This window comes from Giraffa tippelskirchi, chromosome 9 (assembly GCF_054371585.1).
Source record: "Giraffa tippelskirchi isolate mGirTip1 chromosome 9, T2T-mGirTip1v1.2.pri, whole genome shotgun sequence".
Taxonomy (NCBI): Eukaryota; Metazoa; Chordata; class Mammalia; order Artiodactyla; family Giraffidae; genus Giraffa; species Giraffa tippelskirchi.
Window position 1 is genome coordinate 118,668,907 of NC_137283.1, and position 27,921 is coordinate 118,696,827.

The 27,921-nt window shown below is 36.1% G+C and overlaps 2 protein-coding genes across 24 annotated transcripts in view; one reads left to right on the top strand and one right to left on the bottom strand.

Moving 5' to 3' along the window:
- MMS22L (MMS22 like, DNA repair protein) overlaps nucleotides 1-6,803 on the top strand; it is a 118,726-nt gene extending 111,923 nt beyond the window's left edge. For all 5 annotated transcript variants that reach the window (XM_081530350.1, XM_081530352.1, XM_081530349.1 and 2 more), the window contains 3 exons: nucleotides 3,884-3,980; nucleotides 5,465-5,632; nucleotides 6,146-6,803. In XM_081530350.1, coding sequence (XP_081386476.1) covers nucleotides 3,884-3,980; nucleotides 5,465-5,632; nucleotides 6,146-6,239 — 359 coding nt within the window. In that variant the 3' untranslated portion in view covers nucleotides 6,240-6,803. The remainder of the gene's footprint in view (nucleotides 1-3,883; nucleotides 3,981-5,464; nucleotides 5,633-6,145) is intronic.
- A 6,747-nt stretch (nucleotides 6,804-13,550) lies between these two features.
- KLHL32 (kelch like family member 32) overlaps nucleotides 13,551-27,921 on the bottom strand; it is a 209,616-nt gene continuing 195,245 nt past the window's right edge. For all 19 annotated transcript variants that reach the window (XM_081530367.1, XM_081530360.1, XM_081530359.1 and 16 more), the window contains 3 exons: nucleotides 26,127-26,319; nucleotides 24,384-24,478; nucleotides 13,551-13,893 (listed from right to left, as the gene is read on the bottom strand). In XM_081530367.1, the coding sequence (XP_081386493.1) occupies nucleotides 13,732-13,893; nucleotides 24,384-24,478; nucleotides 26,127-26,319 (450 nt within the window). In that variant the 3' untranslated portion in view covers nucleotides 13,551-13,731. The remainder of the gene's footprint in view (nucleotides 13,894-24,383; nucleotides 24,479-26,126; nucleotides 26,320-27,921) is intronic.

Below are 27,921 nucleotides of genomic sequence, written 5' to 3' on the forward strand. Positions count from 1 at the left end.
AAGTATTGGAGCTTCAGCATTAGTCCTTCCAATGAAAATTCAGGACTGATTTCCTTTAGGATTGACTGTTTTGATTGACTGTTGGATTGACTGTCCCTTGCTGTCCAAGGGACTCTCAAGAGTCTTCTCCAGCAGCACTGTTTGAAAACATCAATTCTTTGGTTCTCAGCCTTCTTTATGGTCCAACTCTGACATCCACACATGACGACTGGAAAAACTATAGCTTTGACTATACTATATGGATATGAAGTGAAGAAGTGAAGTCGCTCAGTCGTGTCTGACTCTTTGCAACCCCATGGACTGTAGCCCACCAGGCTCCTCCGTCCATGGGATTTTCCAGGCAAGAGTACTGGAGTGGGTTGCCATTTCCTTCTCCAGAGGATCTTCTCAATCCAGGGATCGAACCCAGGTCTCCCGCATTGTAAGCAAGACGCTTTACCATCTGAGCCACCAGGGGATCTATATGGATATATATGATATCATATATATATATATATAGAGAGAGAGAGAGAGAAAATCCTAAGGACCCATTGAAAACTATTAGAACTACTTCAGCAAGGTTCCCTACCAGAATTCAGCAAGCTTCTTTGTAGCAAAGTTGACAGACTGATTCTACAGTTCGTGTAATCCTACAAGGGACCTAGAATAGCCAAAAAAATCTTAAAGAAGAACAAAATTGGAAGATAACACTTTTCAATTTGAAAACTTAGTGCAAAGCAACAGTAATAGAAACAGTGTGGTGCTGGCATGAAGATAGACGTATAAATCAGTGAGATAGAATTGAAAGTCCAGAAATAAACCCATGTATCTATGGTCAACTGATTTTCTTTTCTTTAAACAGGGGTGCCAGGATGATTCAATAGAGGGAAAATAGTCTTTTCAACAAATTGTGCTAGATCAAATGGATAGCCAAACTCAAAAGATTGAACTTGCACCTTTATTTCACGCTATATGCACAAAATAATTCAAACAGGATTATAGACCTAAATATCAGAGTTAAAACTATAAAACTCTTAAAGCAAGAGTAAATCTTCATGATCTTGGATTTGGCAATGAATTCTTAAACAGGACATCAAAAGCACAAGCCACAGAACAAGACACATAAATTGGACTTAATCAAAATAAAGAACTTTTGTGTTTCAAAGACCATTGTCAAAAAACTGTTAACAAAAAGACAACTCAGAGAATGGGAGAAAGCATTTGCATATTACTGATGTGATAAGGAAGTTGTATCAAGAGTATATGAAGAATAAAACTCAGTAGTTTTTTTAAAAAAAGGCAAAGGATTTGGATACAGTTTTCTCCAAAGAATATAAACAAGTGGCTAAAAAGCATCTGAAAAAGTGCTTACTGTGATTAGTCATGAGAGGAATGCAAATCAAAACTACAGTGAGATACCACTTAACACTCACTAGGTTGGCTATAATGAATAAGATAATAACAAGAATTGGTAAGAACATGGAGAAATCTGCATCCTCGTTTACTGCTTTTGGGAATGTAAAATGGTGTTGCCACTTGGGAAAGAGTCTAGTAATTCCTCAAATAGTTGAACATTGAGTTACCTTGTGACCTAGCAATGCACTCCTAAGTTTTAATATATACCCAAGATTAATGAAAACATATGTCCACACAGAAACTTGTACTTTAATATTTGTAGCAGTATTATAATAGCCAAAGGTAGACTCACCGTCAGCTGATGGATGGATTTTTTTAATGTGATATATCCATACAAGACAATATTATTTGGGTATAATATTAAATATATATTCAATATAAGGAGTGAAGTACTAATTCATGCTGCAGGAAGTATTACTACAGCATGTATTGCTATAGAATGTACTGTAAACATTATTATAAGTGAAAGAAGCCAGTTAACACAAGACCACATATTATATGGTTCTATTTATATGAAATATCCAGAGTAGTTAAATCTACAGAGATGGAAAGTAGATTAGTGGTTGCTGAGGGGGTATTGGAGGATAGGAGGTAATAGCTTTAAAGGGCACAGTGTTTCTTTTCAAGATAAAGAAAATGTTCTAAAATTGCAGTGAAAGTTGCACAGTTCTGTAAATATACTAAAAACCATTGAATTGTATGTGTTAAATGGGTGAATTATATTGTATATAAATTACATGATAGTAAAGCTGTTATTTTAAAAAAACTGAAAGATAACCCAGTTTTTAAAAACAATGCCCAGTTCAGTTAAAGAAGTAAAGAGGATAGATTTTTTTTAGAAACCGTGTACACTAATGCTCACTACAGTATTATCCGTAATAGCCAAAATGGAGGCAACCCAGATATCCATCAACTATTCATCTAATGAACTGATAAACAAGATGAAGTAAATCCATACAATGGAATGGTATTTGACCATGAGAAGGAATGAAGTACTAACATATTCCATAACATGAGTGAACCTTAAAACATTTTGCTAAGGAAAGGAAGGCAGTTACATAAGACCAAATCTGTATGATTCCATCTATATGAAATTCCCAGAACAGGCAATCCATAGAGACAAAAAGTACATCAGTGGTTCCAGGGACTGAGGGAGGAAGAACATGGGAAATGACTGCTAATAGGTATACGGTTTTGGAGGGAGGTGATGAAAATGTTCTGAAATTAGATAGTGGTGATAGCTTTACAATTCTTATGAATATACTATCTTATGAATATACTAAAAGCCAATGAACTGTACACTTTAAAAAGTTAGTTTTTATATGTGAATTATACCTAAATCTGTTACTTATAAGAAACAGCTTACTGTTAATACTTTATGAAGGGTATTTCTTCATGTTCTGGTACTTTTTCCACGAAAGAACTTGTGGATTTTGGTGTTTTTTTTTTCCAAGGAAGCATCTTTAAGAATCATTTATACTAGCTCTAGAATTGCATCTAATATGAGAACTTACTTGTTCAGTAAAGACAAGTATGCTATATCTTCCTTATCCACTATCCTCATGCTATGGAAAACATTATCTGCTACTTAATTAATTTAGGTTCATGTGCATTACATACTTTGTACTCTTGCCATAGTGGATTACAGTTTCTGAAAATTTTCTTGTTCTTTAGAGAAAGTAATTTTTCTCCCCAGCTACTTATATTTAATATGCCAAAAACAGCATAAAAAATGTATTAACACTTGGAACATGGTGAATTTAAGGTTCTTTCTTGATTTTTTTTTTTTTTTTTTTACCGTTTTTACATACAAATGCACAGCTATAAAGGATTTGGTTAAATACTGAAAGAACGTAAATGATCTCTTTGTAACTTTTCTGTCTTTAAAAAGGAAATTAGCATCAATATTAGTTGGGTTTATATATATATATATATTTTTAGACCATCAACTGATGGATTTATGCATATATGCAGTCCATGGTGTGGCAGTCAGACACAATTTAGCGACTGAACAACAACAAATATATAAATCTATTTTTAAGAAAAGAAGAACTATTGGTAGTTTCTAATTTACTACATATGTATTTGTGAATGGAAGGAATATGAATTTAAAAAATCAATCTGTAAGCTGAATTATTAAAGGTTATCTGTTGTCAGTGTGTAACAGTGTTTGCAGTGTTAGTATGGTAGAATGTTTCTGAATACGGACTCTTTTTTGATAGAAAGACATATCTTCACATGTATTTTTTCAGTTACAGTATTTTTTCAGTCACATGTGAAAAACAGACTCAAGTGATTTTCTTAAAATGGAAGATAGGGAGACTTTAGAACAAAACAAAAGCTCATAACTATTTCACTTTGAAAAATAACAAAGAAGCATGTACATACTTTAAGAAAACAACATGTTTTTCTCTAGAATGCTTATGAAAATGAGGATCCAGATGGTAAATTTAGGCACAATGTGTAATGCTGTAATTTTCCCTCCTAGTTAAAAGGCTGGCCACCGAGAACCTGCAATGCATGGTCAAAGCCTGCCAGGTGGGGTCAGGAGGAGAACCTGCCGCCCAGCTGACTTCTGTGTTTAGGTAACTGGAAAATATGCCAACTGGCAAGGAGACTATTGCCGGCCATTTGACAGTCAACATGTTTTTTAAATAACTAATTATCCAAAACATAATGTGTTACTACTTGTTTGTAGTTTCAATTATTATATTTTTGGCAGTAGTTTTGCTATGTTGTTGTTTTATTAAAAAATAAAATTACTAGGGGGAAAGATGACTTAAAATTACCTGAGAATTTAGTAAGGAAGATGCCTACATGTGTTTCAGAGGACAAGTGGAAAACGTGAGTCATGGTGACAGGTATACAGGCTTTGGAGCTGCTAAACGTGCTACTCAGCATCCAGTGTGGAAGCGCCTGCCACTGGTCTGCGTGTTCACTTTAGATGCCGTGAACCCACAGAGCTCCACTGGATGTAATTCGTGAAGCACAGACTTTATATATAGATCTGTTCCTTCATAAGAATAACTGCAACTTGTAGAACGTTTTTTGTTTTGTTTCTATTTTCTTGCTTTGCACCGTATAGAATCTTAGGCTTTTTGTTAAGGCAGTACTTTTAAAGTATATCTTTCTCATAGTTTCTACTCGTTGACCTTCATTTCATGTATCTCCACCATACCACCACTATGTTAAATAGTTTGGGTCCATTTCCTTAAGTCTGTGTGGGATTTTTGATTCCTCAGCTTTCTTACGACATAGTTGGGACTTGTCAGTTGTTTACAGTTTATTTACAGAATATAAAAATTGTGATCATTTGAAGTAAATACTGGGTTTAAGAAAACTGTAAAACCGTAAGAGACGAGGAAGGATTTTATATGAACAAAGATTACATGTTTGTTAAGTACAGTTTACTAAGCTAGGTGACTTTTGGCAGGGGTGGGGAGAGTGGCAATTTTACGGTTAAAACATATAATTCTTTTTTATGTAAAGAATTATATATTCTTTATATATAATGTATAATTATATAAATATAATTCTTTATAAATTATATATTCTTCATATTTTATTCTTCTGTGGGTCTAAAGTCTCTTGTTCAATTAAGGAATATAAAAATTATTAGAAGTAACTTGCTTTCCTCATAGAAATGTTATTTGATTTATCTAGAGATTGGAATAATTATCTAAAAGATACACAAGATAACCAGGAAGCTGGACTCGTTTTCTGTTTTAGCCTCTTCTACACCCTTACCACCCAGATTAACCACATGCAGAGTGTAGCCGGAAAGTCCCCAGTGTTCGATTTTTCCCTCTTAATTCTTCCTCTTGGGATTCCAACTCTTCCCTCTCCCTCTTAATGCCGTCACTCTGGTCATGGCTCACGCTGAAGCCATTTCTTTTATTTTCAAGTTTTCAGTCTTTGTATGGCGTCTGTCATAGATTCTTATGATAATCTTACATAAAGTGATTTTTCTTGCATTCAGGTTACAGCTCATTGCTGTAATTGGGCTAGATAGCTACTAGCGCAAGTAATTGCCCCAAGAGTAATTCTAAGTGACCTGTTTTACTTTCAGGCAGTTTATTGAAGATTATGGTATGAGATATGATTATCAGATTTACAGCATTTTAGAAGCAGTAGCAGCATTGGACCAGCAGGTTGTTATCCACTTGGTTCCTACCCTTACTCAGTCTCTGAAGAATTCAGAGCGGAAATGGGGCCTTGGCAGAAATACTGCACAGAGGTATGTTTGATAATTTGATTATACCCTTTTAGACAATAATTATGAAATCTAGATTCACTTTCCTAGTAATGGCCTGTTTTCCCATTTATAAAGATTTGGAGTCTGTTCCAGTGAATAGGGTTAGTGATTCAACTAGATAATATGCTTTTGGTCAAAAATAGATAAAAGCTCTTTTTTTTTTCCTATAGGCTTATGACTAAATATAGTGCTGGACTATTTAGAGTAGTGAAACATGGTGGGATGAGTCTGTATATCCTAGAGAGATTGTTTTAAAAGAGAAAAGACCCTGATGCTGGAAGGACTGAGGGCAGGAGAAGAGGGCGACAGAGGATGAGATGGTTGGATGGCATCACCGACTTTAATAGACATGAGTTTGAGCCAACTCTGGGAGATGGGGAAGGACAGGGAAGCCTGGAGTGCTGCAGTCCATGAGTTCGCAGAGTCAGACACGATTTAGCAACTGCGTAGCAGCAATAAATACATCTCTCTCTTCTTTTTTTTTTGTTTTTACAGGGAAGCCTATAGCAAACTTTTATCTCAGCTAGGACAAGTGGGACAAGATGAGATACAGAGACTGGAAAATGATCATGTTGAATCTATTTTGTGATTTCATCCTCAACATTAATTATAACTACCTAAAGCCACTTTGTACCATTTGACTCCTACTTTTATTAATTGTATAATGTTCTGTTAAAAATACTTTATAGGATCTTTTCCGTACATACCTGTAAGTATAAAGTATATAAATAAGAAAATAAAAGTTAATTAAATATGTTATAGAATCTTTGGAACTTGGTTAAACTGCATTCTGTTTTGAAGCAGTTTTAGTTAAACTAAAGAAACTTAAAGTTTTCCTATCTGGGAGTGTTGTCTGTGTATGTCTATGCAGGTTTGTATTGATTGATCCGTGGGCATTTTACTGTGGTGTGACTTTTCTGCCTTGCAAGTAATTTATTTCTGTTTTTTGTTTCTTTACAAATTATGTTTAATCATGATACTATTTCACATTACCTGCCTGCCCTGTGCTGGTTTTGTTACTTGGTTGCTTTCTTGTTTGCTTGTTTTTATTGTTTTGTTTCTTTTGAGGAATGGTCAGGAGATAGGACTGTATATTTGTTATCCTTTTTTATACTATGTTTGAGGCAAGTTAATAAAATTCTTTCAGAGCACACTTAAAGGTGAGCAATGGAACTGAATCTGGCTAAGGGATTATACAGATATATATATAAATTTTTTTTGACTTGGGCTAACAGTGTTTATACTTGGGATCCAACAGTTACCAGATGTTTTTCTCTATTCATCCTTTCTTTTGGAGTTGTCATATCAAGAGGAAGATAAATAAGAGCCTTTAAAAAGAGAATAAATAATATTCTAGAAATTTTTTAAGGTTACAAATTAACAGAAGAGTTCTGAAAAGTCAGCCAAATTATCTACTTGCTCTTCAACTAGAGCCTCTTATAAACTAGCATCTTACATATTTGCAGGGAACCAGCTTAGTTTCCTGTAGCAGTTCATCTCTCAACCCTTTAACTATCTGAAATTTCAAATTTATTTTATTGGTTGGGCTTTGTCCTTGACTCCTTTTTCTAGTGAGCATTATTTGGTAAAAACAGTTCCAGTCTTAGTGCTGAGAACCCATGTGGGTCTTAAACTCAGCTCTACTTTGTGACCGTGAGCAGATTCTTAATCTTTTCTGAGCCTTAGTTTCTTCATGGAGAAAAATGAGGGATAATACTTCTTGAAATTTCACAATGTTCTGGTAAGAATCAGTGGGATAACTGATTTATAATCATGTAATTAAAATGTATGTGAAAGTATTTGGTGACCTACATTCTCTTAGGCATACAGACATGATTACTGTATCTCATGCACAAAAGTAAAGAAACTTCTCAATTTTGTTCTTCTCTAATGGTATGTCCTAGATGAATGATTGTACTTCTTTTCAGTGTTTTCTTACATGTCATGTTTGCTAACTTTGAAATAATTTGTTTTCTCCTGGGGCCTCAAGTATTTACTACCATGGTTTTACTATTCCTTCAGGAAAACATTTTCAGCCCTTTTCTGGCTCAAGTATCTTTTAAAATGAAATGCACTGCAGTCAGGAAACTATAGTTAGTTAATAGCCCTTTCCTAATTGGAATTTGTGAAGTCTAAAGGACTCCATGACTTATAAATGGTCTATTTTACCCCTAAATAAATGATTTCAATAAATGGGATGAATAAAAGCCTCTTTAAGGTTACTTAAGACTTCATAGCAATGAATTTCTTTTCATTATAATAGTGACTTACTAATGATGTATTATTTTGCAAGTTTTAGCAATTGAAATTTAAAATATTTAATGGAGTGCCTTTAAAGAGGTTACTTATATGTGTGTGTGTATGTGTATATATATATATTCCTCCCCAAGGGAAATTGATAAAGATCTCTTAGATAATCTTGCTCTTAGCTTATGAAACTTTTTAAGGGTTAAGAAAATCTGTTACTGAATCATGCATTAGGATATGTACCTGTGTGTATTAAGAATAAATTTATACATAAAAATCAGTAACAAGAAAGTCTGTAACATGTATATCAGTAAAATTTTAAAGAAACTGTTTTATTCATTGAAGAAAAAAGAAAATTTGTGATTCAGTTCCATTTCTGAAAAATCTTCACTGACCCTTATTACTATAGTCTTATCTCTTTCCATTCCCAAACTTATATTAACCTTATAGTTGCTTCCTTAATGTTCTTTTCCCCCTAAAATCCCTTTAATATCTGAGGTGACTGCTTCTACCACTGTTAAGGTAAGCCAGTCTCTTGTGGTCGAATCTGGAATGTGTTCTCATTTTCCTTGGGCTTTGGCGCCTCTGTGACATTGCATTCTCTTTTATCTTCTCATCCCTTACTCAGCGATACTGCTTCTTCCTACATACACATTTTCCCTTCTTTTCCCCACTGGTAAGATCTGGCCCTTCACCCCCTCTGTCTCAACATTCTTCTGGTAGTGAACTGAGAAGACTAGCTAATAACTTTATCTTTCACATCTGTATCTAGTACTACTTTTTCTCTAAACCTATCTAGTTGGATTCTCCTGGAATCTCAGGGCAACATGTCAAGCTGCCTTTGTCACCTTCTTTTCCAGAGAAGGTGACACTGTCTTTGCCTTCATTTTCTACCCAGAGCATACACCACTTTCCCAGTTCAAGTCACTTAACCTTGATGTTTCCTGGATTCTTCATTGTTCTCCACTTTTCATCTGATCAGCAGTACAAGCTCTTGCTATTTTTTTCTTCTTGCCATCACGTGCATCCAAATTTATTAGACACCATAATCACCTCCTATCTCCGGACTATTGAAATTTATTCTTCAAATAATTCTGATGTTAATGTTCCTAGAAGACTACTTTCGTCTTGTTACTTTTCTGCTCAAGGACCTCCATTTACTTCCCATTGTTAATAAGCTGACATTGAAGCCCTTCTGTCAGGAGAATTCCTGCCACCTGACACTATACTTTCTCTTTCCAAACTCAACTCAAGCAGGAGAGTAGACCGTCTTGGCTGCTTTTGCTGAATGACATGTTCATTCTACACTGTGGGCCTCTTTCAGTTTGTCAGCTTACCACCATTTTTACAGAAACCTAACTTTAAGATACTCAAATAGGAAAATTAAAATATACATGTTATAGGTTTCCTTGGTGGTTCTGATATTAAAGAATCTGCCTGCAATGCAGGAGACCTGGATTCCATCTGTGGGTCAGGAAGATTCCCTGGAGAAGGGAATGGCTACCCACTCCAGTATTCTTAACCTGGAGAATTCCATGGACAAATGAGCCTGGTGGGCTATAGTCCATGGGGTTGCAAAGAGTCAGACACTTGTTCAGTTGCTCAGTCATGTCCAACTCTTTGCAAGCCCATGGACGGCAGCAGGCCAGGTTTCCCTGTCCTTCACCATCTCCTGGAGTGGGCTCAAACTCATGTCCATTGAGTCAGTGATGCCATCCAGCTATTTCATCCTCTATCGTCCCCTTCTCCTCCTGTCCTCAGTCTTTCCCAGCATCAGGGTCTTTTCCAATGAGTCAGCTCTTCACACTGAGTAGAGTAGAGTAGCATTGCACTGAGGAGTAATGAGTCGAGTCAGACACTACTCAGTGACTAACACTTTCACTTTCTATAAATAAGGATTCCAGTCAGTTTCTTTAAAATATCAGGTGGAGTGTAAAAGATGATTGAAGGACAACACGGTGATGAAAAAGACTTTTATTAGACACTCAGATTTGGTTATGATTTGAATTTCAATTGAACATTTAATTAGGTTTTCATAGGGGAGAAGACGACATGGGTGTATTGTCTCTGTACAAAATCATTCAGTATTCAGTGCATTTGTACTGGAAGAGTTTCACAGTGTAAACTTGTAACATCTTTCCTTATCCCTAGCATATTTTCTTTTCTTACTAAGCATATTTGACTTCTTTTTTTGGGGGGGGGGTAAGTAAAAAAAAATTATTTGTGGGTTGTTAGGTGTGTATTTTCACTACACATTGTTATTTTTATCTTCTTCCATGGTTCATCACAAATCTTTAAAACTACTGTTTATAACTAATTACATGGACGCCTTTCCATGTACATTCACAGAATCTTGGCAGTTTTTATTTTTAGGATTATTTAATCATATAAGAATTTGACAAGCTGTTACAGTTGGGAAAAACCTTTAGGAAAACTACTTTCTCTAAGTTCTACACATCAACTTAACACTTTGTTTCAGAGATTAAAGGCAGATATCATAGAAACTTCACCAAAAACTATGTTATCTGTTCTAAACCACTGGTTTTTGATTCATACTCTTTTTTTTACATAAACCTTATATCTTCCAAAAACTGATCTCCTGCCTCCTCCTCCTAGGGTTAAAAATATTGCTTTGTCAGTCAAGTGGAGAGTATGCTAGTATAAATAACAGGCTGTGTTTGTGTAAAACGGTTGGGGAACTAGCAAAATAGTATATTCTTTCACATGTTTCATGTCAGATATGAGATTTATATTTTGATTCTGTGATAAAATATATTGTTTACCAAAATCAGTATCAAATGATTAGAACTGACCAACTTCTGCTTATTGAAGTTTTTGGTGTGAAGATAGTTACTCAGTTCATTGAACTTGTGAATTATGCTTTTAGAAAAATTCTGGGCGTTTTTATTTTATACACACGTTTTAAGTTATTTGTGTACAAAGTAATGAGATATAATAAAAATGCATATATCCACCTTACACTGCACTTGTGATTATTCAACTTCCTCTTTATGACAGATTGACTCTTTGAAAACCAAAATAAAAATGAACCATGTTACCTGGAGGAATATTTTTTTATCTTATTTACTCCTGTTGCTTTTATACTCTGCCTTAACGAAAGAAAGTTAATTTTTTTTCAGCTATTGTAATGGCTGAGGGTATACAATGTACATATGGCTAAACTGCAAGGAAAATACAGAGAGAAATGGTGTGAAAAATACCCTAAAAATAACCAATTGGCATTTTGCTCTTAAAGATCTAAGGAATTTTACTGCATTTTACATACATGTTATTTTAGAGATTCATGTTTTTTCTAGCTTTTCCTCCTAGAGTAAGAACACTGCTAATATCTGTGTTACTGCTTTTTCTTTTTTAAAGTACAATCTTGAAATGATATTTAAATTGTTTTAAGTTTCATGATTTGATGGAAATTGAAATTAATAAATACAAATACAATATGGTCTTTGAAGAGTAAAAATGGAGGATGTATTACTGTAGAATAGTTCACTATAATAGAAAACATGTATTTGAATAGTTTCAGTGGACTTTGGTTTTTATGACCAACCATTGTTTTCTAGAATTTTTTTTATTAGCTCTTATGATTGGTAATTTGAGGGATAGGATCGAATTATAAGTGATCTGGATTTTTTCTTTGTAAGGAAGGGTTGCTGTACTTTGGATGCTATTCTTTGTTTACAATTACATGTTTCTGAAAATTATATAAAATTTATATAAAAATTCTGACTTCAATTGTATAGTATTACTACTATTATACAATTATTACTGAGTAATACTATACAAGGAAAGATTTGATAATATATACTGATTTGTTTTAAATGAATAGTTAGAAGTTTTCACAGAAATTAGAATAATCTCAGGCTGCCTTTCCATTTATCAGTCAAACAAGTTCACTTTTAGACCATTTCCCTTTTAATAATTGGGTAGAGAATCTGGGATTAAAAATAGATTGTTTTATAAGGTAAAATTCCTGGAGGGAAGAAATCTGTGTGTCAAGTAGAAATTTTAGTAAATCTGAAATAATTGTTTAGGTCCTTGTTGAAAAGATTTCTGAAATGTTGGAGTCCACTTTCCTGGCACTGTAAGTAAGGCATTTTTAAAAATTTGGATGGTTTATACCTTATAAAGAGACTCTATTTTCCTTCTAAATATCAATTATCAATTTTCAGAACTGTAGAAATACTCCTCTAAGGTTTTTTGTTTGTCTAAACTTAAAATCTTTTCTTTTAAAATTTTACCACTCTTTTTCTTACCCTAGTCTCCCTTCCCCCCTTAATCTGAACAGCCAAAAATTATATATTTATATATATTTTTAATATATTGATATTTAATACATATTTAAAATAAGTGTTTTAGGTATTATATATTATATAAAGTTAGTGATTTCTGTATTTAGGATAAAAAATATTTTTATTCACTTCTGCTTACTAAAAGTGGCTACATGAACAAAATGAGTTTCCTATAAGCCAAGGATTGCTGAATGCTTAAACTATACAAAGGAAAAAAAGTGAAATCTTTCTTTTAAGAAAAGTGACTTATTGTAACAAGATTAGAGAAAGGGGGAAACCTCACATTATAGTTGTGGAATTTATGTTCAAATACGATTATTGAGTTGTTGCATTTTTTAACTTTTTGTTATATACAAAGCAAATCCAAAAACCTAGCCTAAAAAAATTCTTATGCATTATTAAAAATGTTAGTAATAAAATATGTATTGGTGATGGAGAAGAATCCCACAAGCGTTCAAGATTGACATAACCTTTAACAAAGTGGAAAAACTTTTATTAGAACTACCGATTCTAGGTTCAAATTTATGTCAAAGCACTTTATGATACCAAAATTAGTCCAACTAATTTTTTTTCGAGCTTTAAAATGTCACTTTTCACTAAATAGTCTTAAATGAATTTGAGGCAAGGGTTTGTACAAGCTTAGGAATCTTTGGCTTTGGTAAACTCCCTGTTTTCTAATTAGTATGTCTCTTTCACATGCTTTTCATAATCATCTCATAGTATGTCTTCCAGGTTCTAGCCAGTAATTTTTTAACTTCAAAAATAATCTCCCTGTTCAATTACAAAGTTCTCAAGACAGTAAAATACCTCATAATTTGATATTTTTCCTTAGGCAAAGTACTTCAGAGTATTTGCCTAATCCTCACAACGTTCTCCTGAATTGATACATAAATCAATATTTGCCCTCCTTAAAAAGTGAGAAAACTGAAGCACTGTAAAGTTAAGCCAAGGTCACAGAGCAACCAAGGTGAAAAATCTGGGTACTCCATCTGCTGTTCCAGTGTACTTCTGTTATTCATATTACCTTGAATAAAATATGGCATTTAAAAATTTATGATTTCATAATGGTGAGTACTCTGCTTATACAGCAGGGTTGTATAATGTTGGATTTTTAACAGAAAACTTACAAACCCAGGGTTTAGTAAAGAGAGTAAAAGTATTGACGATTTTTTTTTAAGATCACTGATGGCAGTACTTGTGAAATAAACTGCCTCACTAAGAGTGTAGTGTCCTGGACAGCACTGATTAGACAAGGTGTATAAAGAATGCTTTAAAGACCCATAGACCATTCAGTCGGCCCTAAGCTAATACATACTATATATCGACACACACGGAGAAGAGTGACAGGCGTTTTCAATAATGTGTATTTTAGAAAACTTCATTTTTTGCTTATGTTTATCTGAATATAATAAGATCTAGAAAACAGAACGAGGAAGCATTGAGCACTGAGTATTTTCATGCCCAGTATTCAAAAGTCAGGCTTTTTTTCCTCCTGTTCATGATGGTTATTAAGAAAGCACTGGCTTTTCAGACAGTGCCAATCCTGTGATGAGGCACTTGAAGAGTCTGAAGGTTAGGGCATGTGAAATACGGAGCAGGGAGGAAGCATGCTGCTATTCCATTGGAAGCAAAAGGGAGTCTAGGCCCATAGAATACTTCTTCTTTGCCTTCTCTACTTACATCCAGTACCTACAAAGGAAGGGAGAAATCTGTATGTTAAAGATGATTGTTCAAAATAAAGCTGTGTACACATGAAAGAAAACTTGCAGTTAATTTCAGTTATACTGACATGACTATATCTTACATATCGCTATTTTTCTCACAGTGTTGTACCAGAAATATGTATTTAGTTCCTGTAAAATGCTATTCTACACATTTATGTGTATGTACATATGTACACAGATGTTTATTTATAATAATTTAGTCTTCAGAACAAGTGTTGAGATGTAGGCAGCATTATCATCCTTTAATAAAACTGCCTTAGATTGGTTAAGTAACCTGCCCAAACTAGTAAATGTTGTTTGTATGCTGTCTTACAAATCCTTATCTGCAATGTGAAAACAACATTGACTTTGCAGCTTTGCTCTGAAAACTGGTGAGATCATCTTGCTCAGGGTCTGGCACAGAGAATATTATAGCTTCGTAGCAGGTTCAAGAAAATCAGTTGCTTCTGGAGATTTTTCCCCAGTTATTTCCCTGTTAAGCTGGAGTTTCATCTCTCTCCTTATATGGAAAAGAATCTTTGTTAGTCAGTGCCTGCTGTCACCTCACTGATTTCTGGTTTAGTCTTACTACTAGGAAGATTCTTAAAAAAGACAAGCTGGTCATGTCATATTTGTCGAACCCATAAAACTCCTAGCCCTCAATCATCTTATCCTCTCTTCATATGACCTTCCTCTAAGTTCATTTAAAACTTTTCCTCCCTTGGGTTCTATGCCCTTAAAAAAAAGAGTTTGTCGTTCATATTGTCCTGTTGTCCACTTCTTCCAGCCACATCCTAAATGCAGACGTGCCCCAATATTCCAACCACAGACCCTGTGGTGCTCTTCAGTGGTCTCGTCCACTCTTACACCCACATCTGTCACCTAAGTGGATAATTCTTAAGCTTTTAATGCAATAATGCATTATTTAAGATGAAAGGGGCCCTTGAGATTTGGGGATCCAAGCCCATAAAGAAGGACATCAGTAAGGCCTAGAATAAAAGAAAGATCAAACCTGTAGCTTTTTTTCCCCAAATGGACATTTAGCTGTCCCATCCCATTTACTGAACAATATGCCCTGTCACTAATTTTAAATAGCTCCAATACATGCTAAATACAGATTTTTCTTTGTTCTCTTTTGTTATGTATCTTCCTACAGTAGCACATTTACAGTTACTTTGGGTAAGGGCATGTCTCGCATTCATTTTCAAGCATTTCTTGGTTATTATATTCTTTCCTGGAGAAACTTCAAGATCAATTTGACAAGTATTATTCCCCCACCCTGTGAATTTGACTAGCTGTGTGACTTACTCAAGGTCACACAGCTAGTAAGTGGTAGAGCCAGTTTTTTGGCCCAGGGTTGCAACCCAAGAAAGAATAAGGATTTTATGCCGTTTTGTGACATCCCCTCCCCAACTGAATATATTTTTAGAACACAAAAGTTGAAGTCACCATCCAGAGAATTTTTGTCTGGTTTCCTGGACCAAGAGAGACTGCGTATGGTAAGTGCTTATGTGTGTGCTCAGTCAGGTCCAACGCTTTGCAACCCCATGGACTGTAACCCCACCAGGTTCCTCTGTCCATGGGATTCACCAGGCAAGAATACTGGAGCAGGTTGCCATTTCCTACTCCAGGGGATCTTCCCGACCCAGGAATTGAACCCATATCTCTTGGTCCCCTGTACTGTCAGGCAGACTCTTTACCACTATGCCACCTGGGAAGCCACTAAGCAGATGTAATTTATTTAATCTGTAAGACAGGGAAAACGAAAGGTTGGTGGTTTTTCTCCAAAACACTCCCTTGAAAACTGGCAGAGAGAAGGCATTGGGGAGAAGGGGGTGGCAACTTGGCAGCATATCCTCCAGCCAAAAAGAAGTAATCATAAGTGAAGAGCAGTTGAGGTGATCTGACAGCACAGACTAATCACTTAGGCAGCTGCTCCTTTATGCTTGTCATCCACAGGATACCAGACTAGAGTCAAGCTCTGTGCCAGCTGCTTGCTTACACACCCACTGAATAAACAAGAGCACCTGACTCCTCAAGACTTGACTTAACATTTTCATGAGTAAGTATAACTAACAAGTCCAAAGCTCAATCTTTAAAGTATTTACTTAAGAGCATCTCAGCTTTTCTCTTGTTTCAGTTGTCCTCATAATGGGTTAAACAGTTTGTGGTAAGTCACATAGCAGAAAAGAAGATAAAAAAGTATGGTTTCTCAACATTTAACGTGCTTCATCCCTGTATGGCTGAATCCTACAAATGATAGTTAAACTTTAATGAGAGTCCAGAAGGGTCAGTCTAATAGGCTATTGGCTGGTATTTTCAAGATGGGAAAAAAAAAAGACTAGTCCTTCTGGATGTTAACAGACCAGTCTGTGAACTCTTTAAGTGTGACTTTCACTAATCTTAGCCAGCCATGCCTTTACAGTCTAAGAACTCTACATATTTGTGACTTACAAAAAAACTTAAAACTTTTGATATTTTTAACATCTATACTATTTTCTCCACTCTTTCCTATACTTTTTTCCTTCACAGATCATATCTCAATTTATTCACTGTCTTGGAGCTTAAAAATTTTGTTTCGTTTTTTGTTTTTAATTTTTATTTTACATTATAGTATAGTTGGTTAACAATGTTGATAGTTTTAGGTATATGACAAAGTGATTCAGTTAGACATATATCTATCCTTTTTGAAATTCTTTTCCCATTTAGGTTGTTACAGAGTATTGTGCCATGTACCCTGTGATATACAGTAGCTCCATGTTAGTTATGTTTTAAATATAGTAGCATGTACATGTCAATCTCAAACTCCCAATCTATCCCTCCCCTTAGACTCTCCCCCCATGGTTATCATAAGTTTGTTCTCTGTGAGTCTGTTTCTGTTTTGTAAATAAGCTCATTTGTATCATTTTTTTTTTTTAGATTTTGCATATAAATAGTATCATGATAATTTGACTTTCTCCAACTTCACTTAGCATGATAATCTCCAGGTCCATCCATGTCATTACAAATGGCATTATTTCATTCTTTTTAATGGCTGAGTAATATTCCATTGTATATATGTACCACATCTTCTTTATCCATTCCTCTGTTGATAAGACATTTAGGTTGATTTTATTTCTTGGCTATTGTAAACAGTATTGCAATGAAAATTGGGGTGCACGTATCCTTTTGAAACATGGTTTTTTCCAGATACATGCCTAGGAGTTGGATTGCTGGATCATGTGGTAGCTCTATTTTTAGCTTTTTAAGGAACCTCCATACTGTTCTCCCTCATGGTTGTACCAATTTACATTCCTAACAGTGTAAGAGAGTTTCCTTTCCTCCACACTCTCCAACATTTACTGTTTGTAGACTTTTTGATGATGGCCATCCTGACTGATATGAGGTGACACTGTAGTTTTGATTTGCATTTCTCTAATTTTTAACGATGTTGAGTGTCTTCTCATGTACCTCTTGGTCATCTGTGACCAAGATGTGACCATCTGTGACAGATGACACAGATTTAGGTTTTCTCATTTTTTGTTTGGGTTTTTCTGATATTGAGCCACAGGAGATGTCTGTAAATTTTGGAAATCCCTTGTCAGATGCACTATTTGCAAATATTTTTTCCCATTCTGTGGGTTGTCTTTTGCTGATTTTTTTTTATAGTTTCCTTTGCTGTATAAAAGCTTTTGAGTTTAAGTCCCATCTGTTTATTTTTGTTTTTATTTCCATTATTCTAGGAGACAGATCAAAAAAGATACTGCTGCAATTTATATCAAAGAGTGTTTTGCCTATGTTTTCCTGTAGGAGTTGTACAGTATTGGGTCTTATATTTAGGTCTTTAATCCATTTTGAGTTTATTTTTGTGTATTGTGTTAAAAACTGTAATTTAATTTTTCCTACCACTAATTACTGAAGAAACTGTGTTTTCTCCATTGTATATATAGTCTTGCTTCCTTTCTTGTAGATTAATTGACTGATGGTGCATAATTGACCATGAGGCCTTCTATCCTGTTCTGTTGACTTATATTTCTGTTTTCCTGCCAGTACCATACTGTTTGATGACTGTAGCTTTGTAGTACTGTCCGAAGGTCAGGGAACCTCTTTCCTCCAACTCTGTTTTTCTTTCTCAAGATTGCTTTGGCTATTTGGGGTCTTTTGTGCTTCCATATAAATTAAAAAAAAAAAATTTTGTTCCAGTTCTGTGAAAAATGCTGTTGGTAATTTGATAGGGAAGGCATTCAATATGTAGATAGCCTTGGGTATTATGGTCATTTGATTAATAACTATATTGATTTCTTCCAATTCAAAGACACTGTATATCTTCTGTTTGTATAATCTTCAATTTTTTTTTATCATCATCTAACAGAGTCCTGGTCTTTTGCTTCCTTAGATTTATTCCTAAGTATCTTATTCTTTTTGATGCAATGGGATTATTTTAATTTCTCCTTCTGATCTTTCATTGTTAGTGTATAGAAATGCAACAGATTTCCTTGCATTTATTTTGTATCTTGCAATTTTACCAAATTCATTGGCAAGCTTTAATTGTTTTCTGGTAGCATCTTTAGGATTTTCTATATATAGTATCATGTCATCTGCAAACAGTGACAGTTTCACTCCCTCTTTTCCAATTTGGATTCCCTTTATTTCTCTTTTTGGATTACCATGGCTATAACTTCCACAACTATGTTTAATGAAATGGTATGAGTAGACATCCTTGTCTTTTTCCTGATCTTAGAGGAAATGCTTTCAGCTTTTCACTGTTGATTATGATGTTAGCTGTAGGTTTGTCACATATGGCCTTTAATTATTTTAGGTAGGCTCCCTCTATGCCTATTTTCTGGAGAGTTTTTTAATTGTAAATGGGTGTTGAATTTTATCAGAAGCTTTTCCTGCATCTATTGAGATGATCATATGGGTTTTATTCTTCAATTTGTGGGTGTGTTATGTCACAGATTGATTTGCAGATATCGAAAAATCCTTACATCCCTGAGATAAACCCCATTTGATCATGGTGTATGAGACCTTTAATGTGTTGTTGCTAATGTTTTGTTGAGGATTTTTACATCTATGTTCACATCAGTGATATTGGCCTGTAATTGTTTTTTTGGTGCATTTCCAATATCTTGCATTTGTGCTCTCCTCACAATTGCTGATTTTGATACCATATTTGTGTGCAGATGATTTCCTACCTTTACTGTATGTTTGTCTTTACCAGTGAGCTTTCCCATTCGTAATTTTGTTTCTAGTCATGGCCTTTTCTTTTCCACCTGGAGAAGTTCCTTTAGTATTTGTTGCAAAGCTGGTCTGGTGATGCTGAATTCTCTTAGCTTCTGCTTGTCTGTAAAGCTTTTGGTTTCTTGTCAAATCTCCAGGAGAGCCTTGCCGAGTAGGTTGTAGGTTCTTCCCTTTCATCAGTTTAAATGTATCGTGCCACACTCCCTTCTTACCTGCAGAGAAATCAGTTGATAACCTTACGGGAGTTTCCTTGTACATTATTTTTTTCCCTTATTGCTTTTAGCATTTTTTCTTTGCCTTTAATTTCTGTCAGTTTATTACCATCTCAGCATGTTCCTCCTCGAATTTATCCTGCCTGGGACTCTGTGCTTCTTGGACTTGGGTAACTGTTTCCTTCCTCATGTTAGGGAATTTTTTAGCTATTTTCTCTTCAAAGATTTCCTCAGGTCCTTTCTCTCTCTCTCTTCTTCTGGGACCCCTATAATGCAAATGTTAGTGCATTTACTATTGTCCAGAGGTCTCTTAGACTATCCTTATTTCTTTTCATTCTTTATTCTGTTCCACAGCAGTGATATACACCATTCTGACTTCACAGCCACACACCCCCACCCCCAACCATGCAGGAGAGCCTCCAATATTAGCAGGTAAGTCTGGCCTAGTCTCATACAAGGACAACGACTCTTTTCCCTGAGTTCTGGTACACATAAGACTCTGTGAGTGCCCTCAAAGAATGGAATTTGTTTCCTCCAATCCTGTGACCAAACCACACGGGCCTTCAAAGCCAGATTCTCTGGGGGCTCCCCCTGTTGCCAGACCCCCAGGCTGGGGAGCCTGATGTGGGGCTCAGAACTTTTACTCCTGTGGGAGAACGTCTGTGATATAATTAGTTTTTGGTTTGTGGGTTGCCCACCCAGCATGTATGGGATTCAACTTTATCACAATTGACCCCTCCTACCATCTTGTGGATGTAGGGTATCTTTTTGGTAGCTTCCAGCATTTGTCAGTGGTTGTTCAGCAGTTAGTTGTGATTTTGGTATTTCCATAGAAGAGGTCAGCTCATGTCCTCTACTCCACCCTCTTGTCTTGTCTCTTGTGATTTTCAACCTGATGATATGTACTCAGGAATTTCTACTGTCTAGTCAGTATCTTCTCATAAATACTATTTCAATCTCTCATTATCCTACTTCTCTGCTGGATATTCTTACAGAAAGTAGTAAGGAAATGGCTTGAACACGTAGGTAGCCTCTTCAACCATCAACATATTTACTGTTAATGAACCAAAATAAATAGTTCTGTAGTCACCCAAAAACTAAACACTTGAGCCTGTACAGCCATGGTTCAGAATGAATGATAATGTAACCCATAATCAGCTGTCAGTAGCTAAAATCGAAGATATATGATGAGTCTGTTATCCATGAAGACTTAACATTCCGAGCCTCTCTTTAAATGACAATTCATATGCTTATATGAACTTATTATCTACAAACAATAAAGGCTCTTAAAAGCCTTTATCAAGTTGATCTGTGCTTTGTGGGACTAACATGCCAGCCAAGGAAATAAACACAGCCTTTGCAAATGATTTATTGATGTCGTACTTCAAAGTGACTATGGGAACACAGAACTACCCATAATGCTTATTTTTTAAAAAAGCAGATACATTAGAATCTTTTATTATCTAATCTCAGAGATGAAATTTATTCCATTAACACAAGCTTTGATTAAAACTTATTTGATTAAAATGTATGAATTGCCTCTTTCAGAATAACCTTAATCCTGAGGCTACTCTAGAATATCCTCAGTGGCTTAAGATATACACATGTACTCCTTCATCTTTTTTAAAAACAGATTTGCTTGGGAACAGCCAGATGTAATGAGGAGTTAATTAGTGTACATGATTAATGACCCTTGTGCACTGTAAGTAGGGAAAGCATGTAAATTGGTGTAGCTTTGTTGTTGTTCAGTTGCTAAGTGGTATCTGACTCTTTGCAACCCCATGGACTTCAGCACAGAAGGCTTCCCAGTCCTTCACTATCTCCCAGAGTTTGTTCAAACTCATGTCCATTTAGTCAGTGATTCTGTCTAACCATCTCCTGCCACCTCCTTCTCCTTTCACAGCATCTTTCCCAGCATCAGGGTCTTTTCCAATGAGTCGGTTCTTCATATCAGGTGGCCAAAGTATTGGACCTTCAGCATCAGCCCTTCCAATGAATATTCAGGGTTGATTTCCTTTAGGATTGACTGCTTTGATCTCCTTGCTGTCCAGGAGACTCTTAAGAGTCTTCTCCAGCATCACAGTTTGAAAGCATCAATTCTCCGGCACTCAGACTTCTTTATGGTACAACTTTCACATCTATACATGACTACTGGAAAAACCATACCTTTGACTAGGTGGATCACTATTGGCAAAGCGACTCTTTTCCCTGAGTCTGCTTTTCGATATGCTGTCTAGGTTTGTCATAGCTTTTCTTCCAAGGAGCAAATGTCTTTTAATTTCATGGCTGCAGTTTCCATCAGCAGTGATTTCAGAGCCCAAGAAAATAGTCTGTCACTGTTTCCATTGTTCCCCCATCTATTCCCCATGAAGTGATGGGACCGAATGCCATGATCTTTGTTTTCTGAATGTTGAGTTTCAAGCCAGCTTTTTCACTCTCCTCTTTCACTTTCATCAAGAGGCTCTTTAGTTCCTCTTCACTTTCTGCCATTAGAGTGGTATCATATGCATATCTGAGGTTGTTGATACTTCTCCCAACAATCTTGATTCCAGCTTGTGATTCATCCAGTCCAGCATTTCTCATGATGTACTCTGCATATAAGTTAAATAAGCAGGGTGACAATATACAGCCTTGACATACTCCTTTCCCACTTTAGAACCAGTCCATTGTTGCATGTCCAGTTCTAACTGTTGCTTCTTGGCCCGCACACAGGTTTCTTAGAAGACAGGGAAGGTGGTCTGGTATTCCCATCTCTTGAAGAATTTTCCAGTTTGTTGTGATCCACACAGTCTAAGGCTTTAGCATAGTCAGTGAAACAGATGTCTTTCTGGAATTCCCTTGCTTTCTCTATGATCCAGCAAATGTTGGCAATTTGATTTCAGGTTCCTCTGCCTTTTCTAAACCCAACTTGTACATTTAGAAATTCTCAGTTCACATACTACTGAAGCCTAGCTTGAAGGATTTTGAAGATAAACATACTAGCATATGAAATGAACACAACTGTCTGGTGGTTTGAACGTTTTTGGGACTGCCCTTCTTTGGAATTGGAATGAAAACTGAGATTTGCTGACACTGAGTGTAGCACTTTACCAGCATCATCTTCTAGGACTTAAATAGCTTGGCTGGAATTCCATCACCTTCATCCACTAGCTTTATAATGCTTTCTAGTAATGATACAGCTATTATTGAAAAAAGTATGAAGTTTCCACAAAAAGTTAAGTTAAAAATACCGTATGATTTAGTAACTCCACTTCTGGGCATTTATGCAAAGAAAACAAAATCAGTATCATCAAGAGACATCTGTACCATGTTCACTACAGCATTATATATAATAGCCAGGACATGGAAATAACCTAAGTGTCCACTTATGGATGAATAGATAAAGAAGTTGTGAGATAGATATCTATCTATCTACACATACACACACACAAACACGAATATATAGAAAGAGACATTAAAATAGGAAGTCCTTCTTTTGCAACAGCATATATGGACCTTGAGGGCATCATCATTCTAGGTAATGGGTTGGCCAAAAAGTTTGTTCAGGTTTTTCTGTACCATCTTATAGAAAAACCCAAGCGAACTTTCTGGACAATCCAAAAAAATATGTCAGAAAAAAACAAAACTCTATGCTCTCACTTATATGTGGAATAAAAAAAAAAAAAACTTATAGAAAGCAAAGACAGAGTGGTGGTCACAAGAGGCAAGCAGTGGGGAGTGACAGAAATGGGTGAGGTAGTCAAAAGATACCTCAAAAAAGTGATAATAAGAAGTTCACGGATACAATGTCCTGAGTGTTGACTACACTATATTGCGTATTTGAAACTTGCTAAGGAAGTAAATCTTAAAAGTTCTTGTAAGAAAAAAGTACAAATGTGCAACTATGTGAGGTAATGGATGTTCAATTTACTGTGGTGATTACTTAGCAATGTATAGGTATATAAAACTATGTTGTATACCTTAAACTAACACATTACATTCCCTCTGTTAGATCAGAAACTACATCCATCAGGACAAGCCTGTTAAATATTCATTTCTATGCTACCTTTGCTGACTTAAAACTACTTATCTATATCAACAGTAAAAAGAAGTTAAAATCCCCAGACAAATCTTGGGCAAGACAGATCAAGAATGGAAGGGGAAAAAAAAAAAGCAATATTACGAATGTAAAGTAGAATATAACCAACTCAATATCTATATACTATAATTTTTGAAAACTTGGAAAACATGGAAAAGTTTCTTAAAAAAAGATACATACCTTATGAAATGTGAAGAAGAAATTAAAAGCTCAAATAGTCCTGCAACTATTAAAGACACTGAAGCATCTGTTTAAAATCTTCCCACAAAGATGAGGTTAGATATTATAAATAGTTATAATGATATGTTTGTCTGGAGACCAGGGAAAGGTCAGGGCTAATACATGTCAATATGTTATCAGAGAACTCAACGTAGAAAAACAGCTCTGGTAAGAATTGTAAAAAAAAGAAAAACCCATAAATAATACCACCTTGAGTATATATATCAACAACAGCCATTGCTGTTCTGAACAGCCCAGCTAGCAGCTTGCCTAGTCTGGGCTGCTCATATGTTGATGTGCCAAGGATACCCTGGGAGCAGAGGTCCCCCCCTCAGACCAATCACAAAACACAACTACTCACTTCTGCTAGGAAAGAACACCATTGTAGAGGGCATTTGTTAAATGAACAAATTGGAATATACAGAAAATAAGTTTTGCAGATGTGAAAGTACCAAGATTTCAACAGGTTTTGGTTTATAAAAAAGGGAAAGGCATCCTACTTCCCCTACTTCCCATATATATTATGTATACTGTTAAAGCTCATTCCCATCTTTATTTTCAACAGGACTCAATCATTAGGTATTATTTTTAGGATGCAGAATGAAGGTTAGTGGCTGAACTAGCTGCACAAAGGAGCTCAATCTTCTTTCTACATGTGAATATTCTCTTCCTTCAATTCAGCATTGCAAAAAAATAACCTCACTGAACCACCTGAATGAACTTCAAAAAGGGACTTTAACCACTCACCTGGATACAAGCCAGAGGCTCATTTGTCCAAATCGAATATCCACCAACTAAGTATATTCTCTCATTATGGACAGCAACTCCAGATTCATTTTGGCCTAAAGTAAAGAGAATTGAATAAGAGAGGATAAATATTCCTTGCATGTCTTAATTAACCCTTTTGCCACTGAGGGATAGTTTTCCCCTGTGGCACACATGTATACTCCACAGGATTTTTGCTGCAACTAATCCCTGCCTCCCAGGTCTCAGAGGGAAGAATTAACCACTCTCAGAGAATGAATCTGTGTTGAGTCAGAACCGGGTTATAACACTTAATAGCCAGTCAAATTAGTAAAGACAGCATTAAAGACAGCAATAATAAGCCGTATAGAAGAGTTTCATATCATGTCGTATGCCATTAATTAATACTAATGGAAATAAAGTATATTTTAGGAATGCAAAACACTCTTGTTCTACTGAATACAAATACTTTTAAGGCCAAGTGCTTACATCTGTAACAGCTGCAACTCCAAGAAGCAAATAAAATAGACCCATGCCCCGAGCATGCCCCAAATGAAGACAAATGACAGAAAAAGACTGATAGTTACTACCTTCCTTTTTCTTTACATACACAACAGTTTTAAGACTATATTAAAGTTCTTGAGCTGGGACCAGCCTGGGTAGTCCCTAGATATAGACATGCCAAAATGATGAAAGGTTCCTCCTCCATTAAAAAAAAAAGAATAACTCACTACCACATATTCTTCCCTGGAGGCCATCAGAGAGTGAGACAGTTTCTTCTTATTGATGGGCTGACACAGAATTGACTCAGGTAATAAATAAGCTGGATCCTATAGCAGACAGAATCACAGATCAAGGGACCAAGGGGCTAAGGTACCACTACGAGAACTTAGAGTTAAGTGGTTGTAGGTGGGCTTCAGATCATTTTTCAGAAAAACAGCTCGGTATAAAGCATCTAAACCTCTCACAGTGGTTATGCCCCCAATGTGGCCTCCTTAGCAGTTGCTGTGAGTGACTGAGTGCCCACTCAGCATATTAAAATGCCTTCAGGCCATAGTCCTGCCCACCCTTTTGAGTCTGTGATCTTAATAATGGAAGGGAAGGGATCTTTACAACACAAGCCAAGAAAGGAGGAAGTTTTCAACTCCATAAAGAAACGTCAGGGGTAGACTGTTTGCTGCTTTCTTTTCATTCGCTTTAGGATGAGGATGGTCCCTACCTAGTACTGCTTGTGGTGATGGCTGGATAGGTCTGTGTGGTCAGAAGTGCTGCCAAACCCCTACGCATAGAACATCTCCAGCGTTTTCTCTTTAGGAAAATACAGGCAAAAAACGATGTCTGACAGTGATAAACAGTGAAGACCATTCTCATGAACTCATAAAGAAATAAGACTAAAAGTGAGAAGAGAAAAATAAATTGCTCCTTTAGAGTCATTAACTCTTTCAGCACCTGATCCCTCCTACTTATACCAGTGTTCCTACATGAATATTGATTGACAATAATGGAACTGACGTGCCTCTCTCAACAATGTGAGAACACACACAAAGGTAAACACAGGCCCTGATAAACTGGATGCTCAGCCAATGAACTGAGTCAGAGATAAACAATGTTCACCTTTTGTAATAAAACCAAGTTGTTCTACTATGATGCATTTAATATTTAGAGCTGCCCTCAAGATGTCTAAGAAAACAAGTTTGTCAACTTCCTGAATCTCTTCTTTCTCCTGATTTACTTAAAGGTACTTGCCAGTCAACAGGTTAAAATTGCAGCGCGTCCACTGGTCTGTGTCTATGTTGTAGGAATCTATATGCCGCACGAGGATCCGGTCATTATTGTAATCCAGGTCATTGCCTCCAAGAACATAAAGCTTCCTTTGAACAGCAGCCATGGAATGGTAGACCCGCCTCTGCAGCATAGGGCTACGGCTTATCCACTTATTCTGAAAAGAAAAGAAATGCAGGTGAACTGTTAACTGGAGATGTCCATGGCAGAAAACAGCAGTGCCTCATTAGTAGTTGTTGGTGGACCGCATTCTATTTAAATATTGTTTACTTAGTTTGAAAGGAATGGGTGTCTTACCTGAGAACAAGTGCAGAAGATCCCACAGGTTCTAACTCTGTTTTGCAACTTACATAAGGCATTTCCTCTGGTTTGGGTTGCATTTTATAGGGCATTTTGCATTTGTAAGAGGAGCATATGAGAATTTAGAAGTTTTCATGATAGTTATCTCCCAGTTGAGAGAACATACTCCTACAAATGACTTAGGAGTGCACATGCATAGGTATTTGTGTACAGTGGTGTAATGATAACAAAACAGGCTCTGGATCCAGGATACCAAGTTTATAATTTGTGTGTGAGTCTGGCAGTTTACTTAACCTGTCTGTGCCTGTTTCCTCCTCTGTACAACGGAGATAACAGTACCCAACTGACAAGCCTGTTGTGAAGATTAAATGAGCTAATGCACCTAAAGCATTTAGAACAGTTCCTGGCACACATATCTGATAATGTGCACTTTAGGAAACTTGATTTAGGTCATACCTGAATGGTCTAATGGTTTTCCCTACTTTCTTCAATTTAAGTCTGAATTTGGCAATAAGGAGTTCATGATCTAAGCCAGAGTCAGCACTTGAATGTGAAGTCAAGTGGGCCTTAGGAAGCATCACTATGAACAAAGCTAGTGGAGGTGATGGAATTCCAGTTGAGCTATTTCAAATCCTGGAAGAATGAAGCTATGAAAGCGCTGCACTCAATATGCCAGCAAATTTGGAAAATCCCAACAGTGGCCACAGGACTGGAAAAGATCAGTTTTCATTCTAATCCCAAACAAAGGCAATGCCAAAGAATGTTCAAACTACCGCACAATTGCATTCATCTCACACGCTAGAAAAGTAATGCTCAAAATTCTCCAAGCCAGGCTTCAACAGTACATGAACTGTGAACTTCCAGATGTTCAAGCTGGATTTAGAAAAGGCAGAGGAACCAGAGATCAAATTGACAACATCCGTTGGATTATCAAAAGAGCAAAAGAGTTCCAGGAAAACATCTGCCTCTGCTTTATTGACTACACCAAAGCCTTTGACTGTATGGATCACCACAAACTGTGGAAAATTCTTCAAGGGATGGGAATACCAGACCACCTGATCTGCCTCTTGAGAAATCTCTATGCAGGTCAGGAAGCAACAGTTAGAACTGGACATAGAACAAGAAACTGGTTCCAAATTGGGAAAGGAGTACGTCAAGGCTGTGTATTGTCACCTTGCTTATTTAACTTATATGCAGAGTACATCATGAGAAACACTGGGCTGTATGAAGCACAAGCTGGAATCAAGATTGCTGGGAGAAATATCAATAACCTCAGATATGCAGAGGACACCACCCTTATGGCAGAAAGCGAAGAACTAAAGAGCCTCTTGATGAAAGTGAAAGAGGAGAGTGAAAAAGTTGGCTTAAAGGTCAACATTCAGAAAACGAAGATCATGGCATCTGGTCTCATCACTTCATGGCAAATAGATGGGGAAACAGTGACAGACTTTATTTTGGG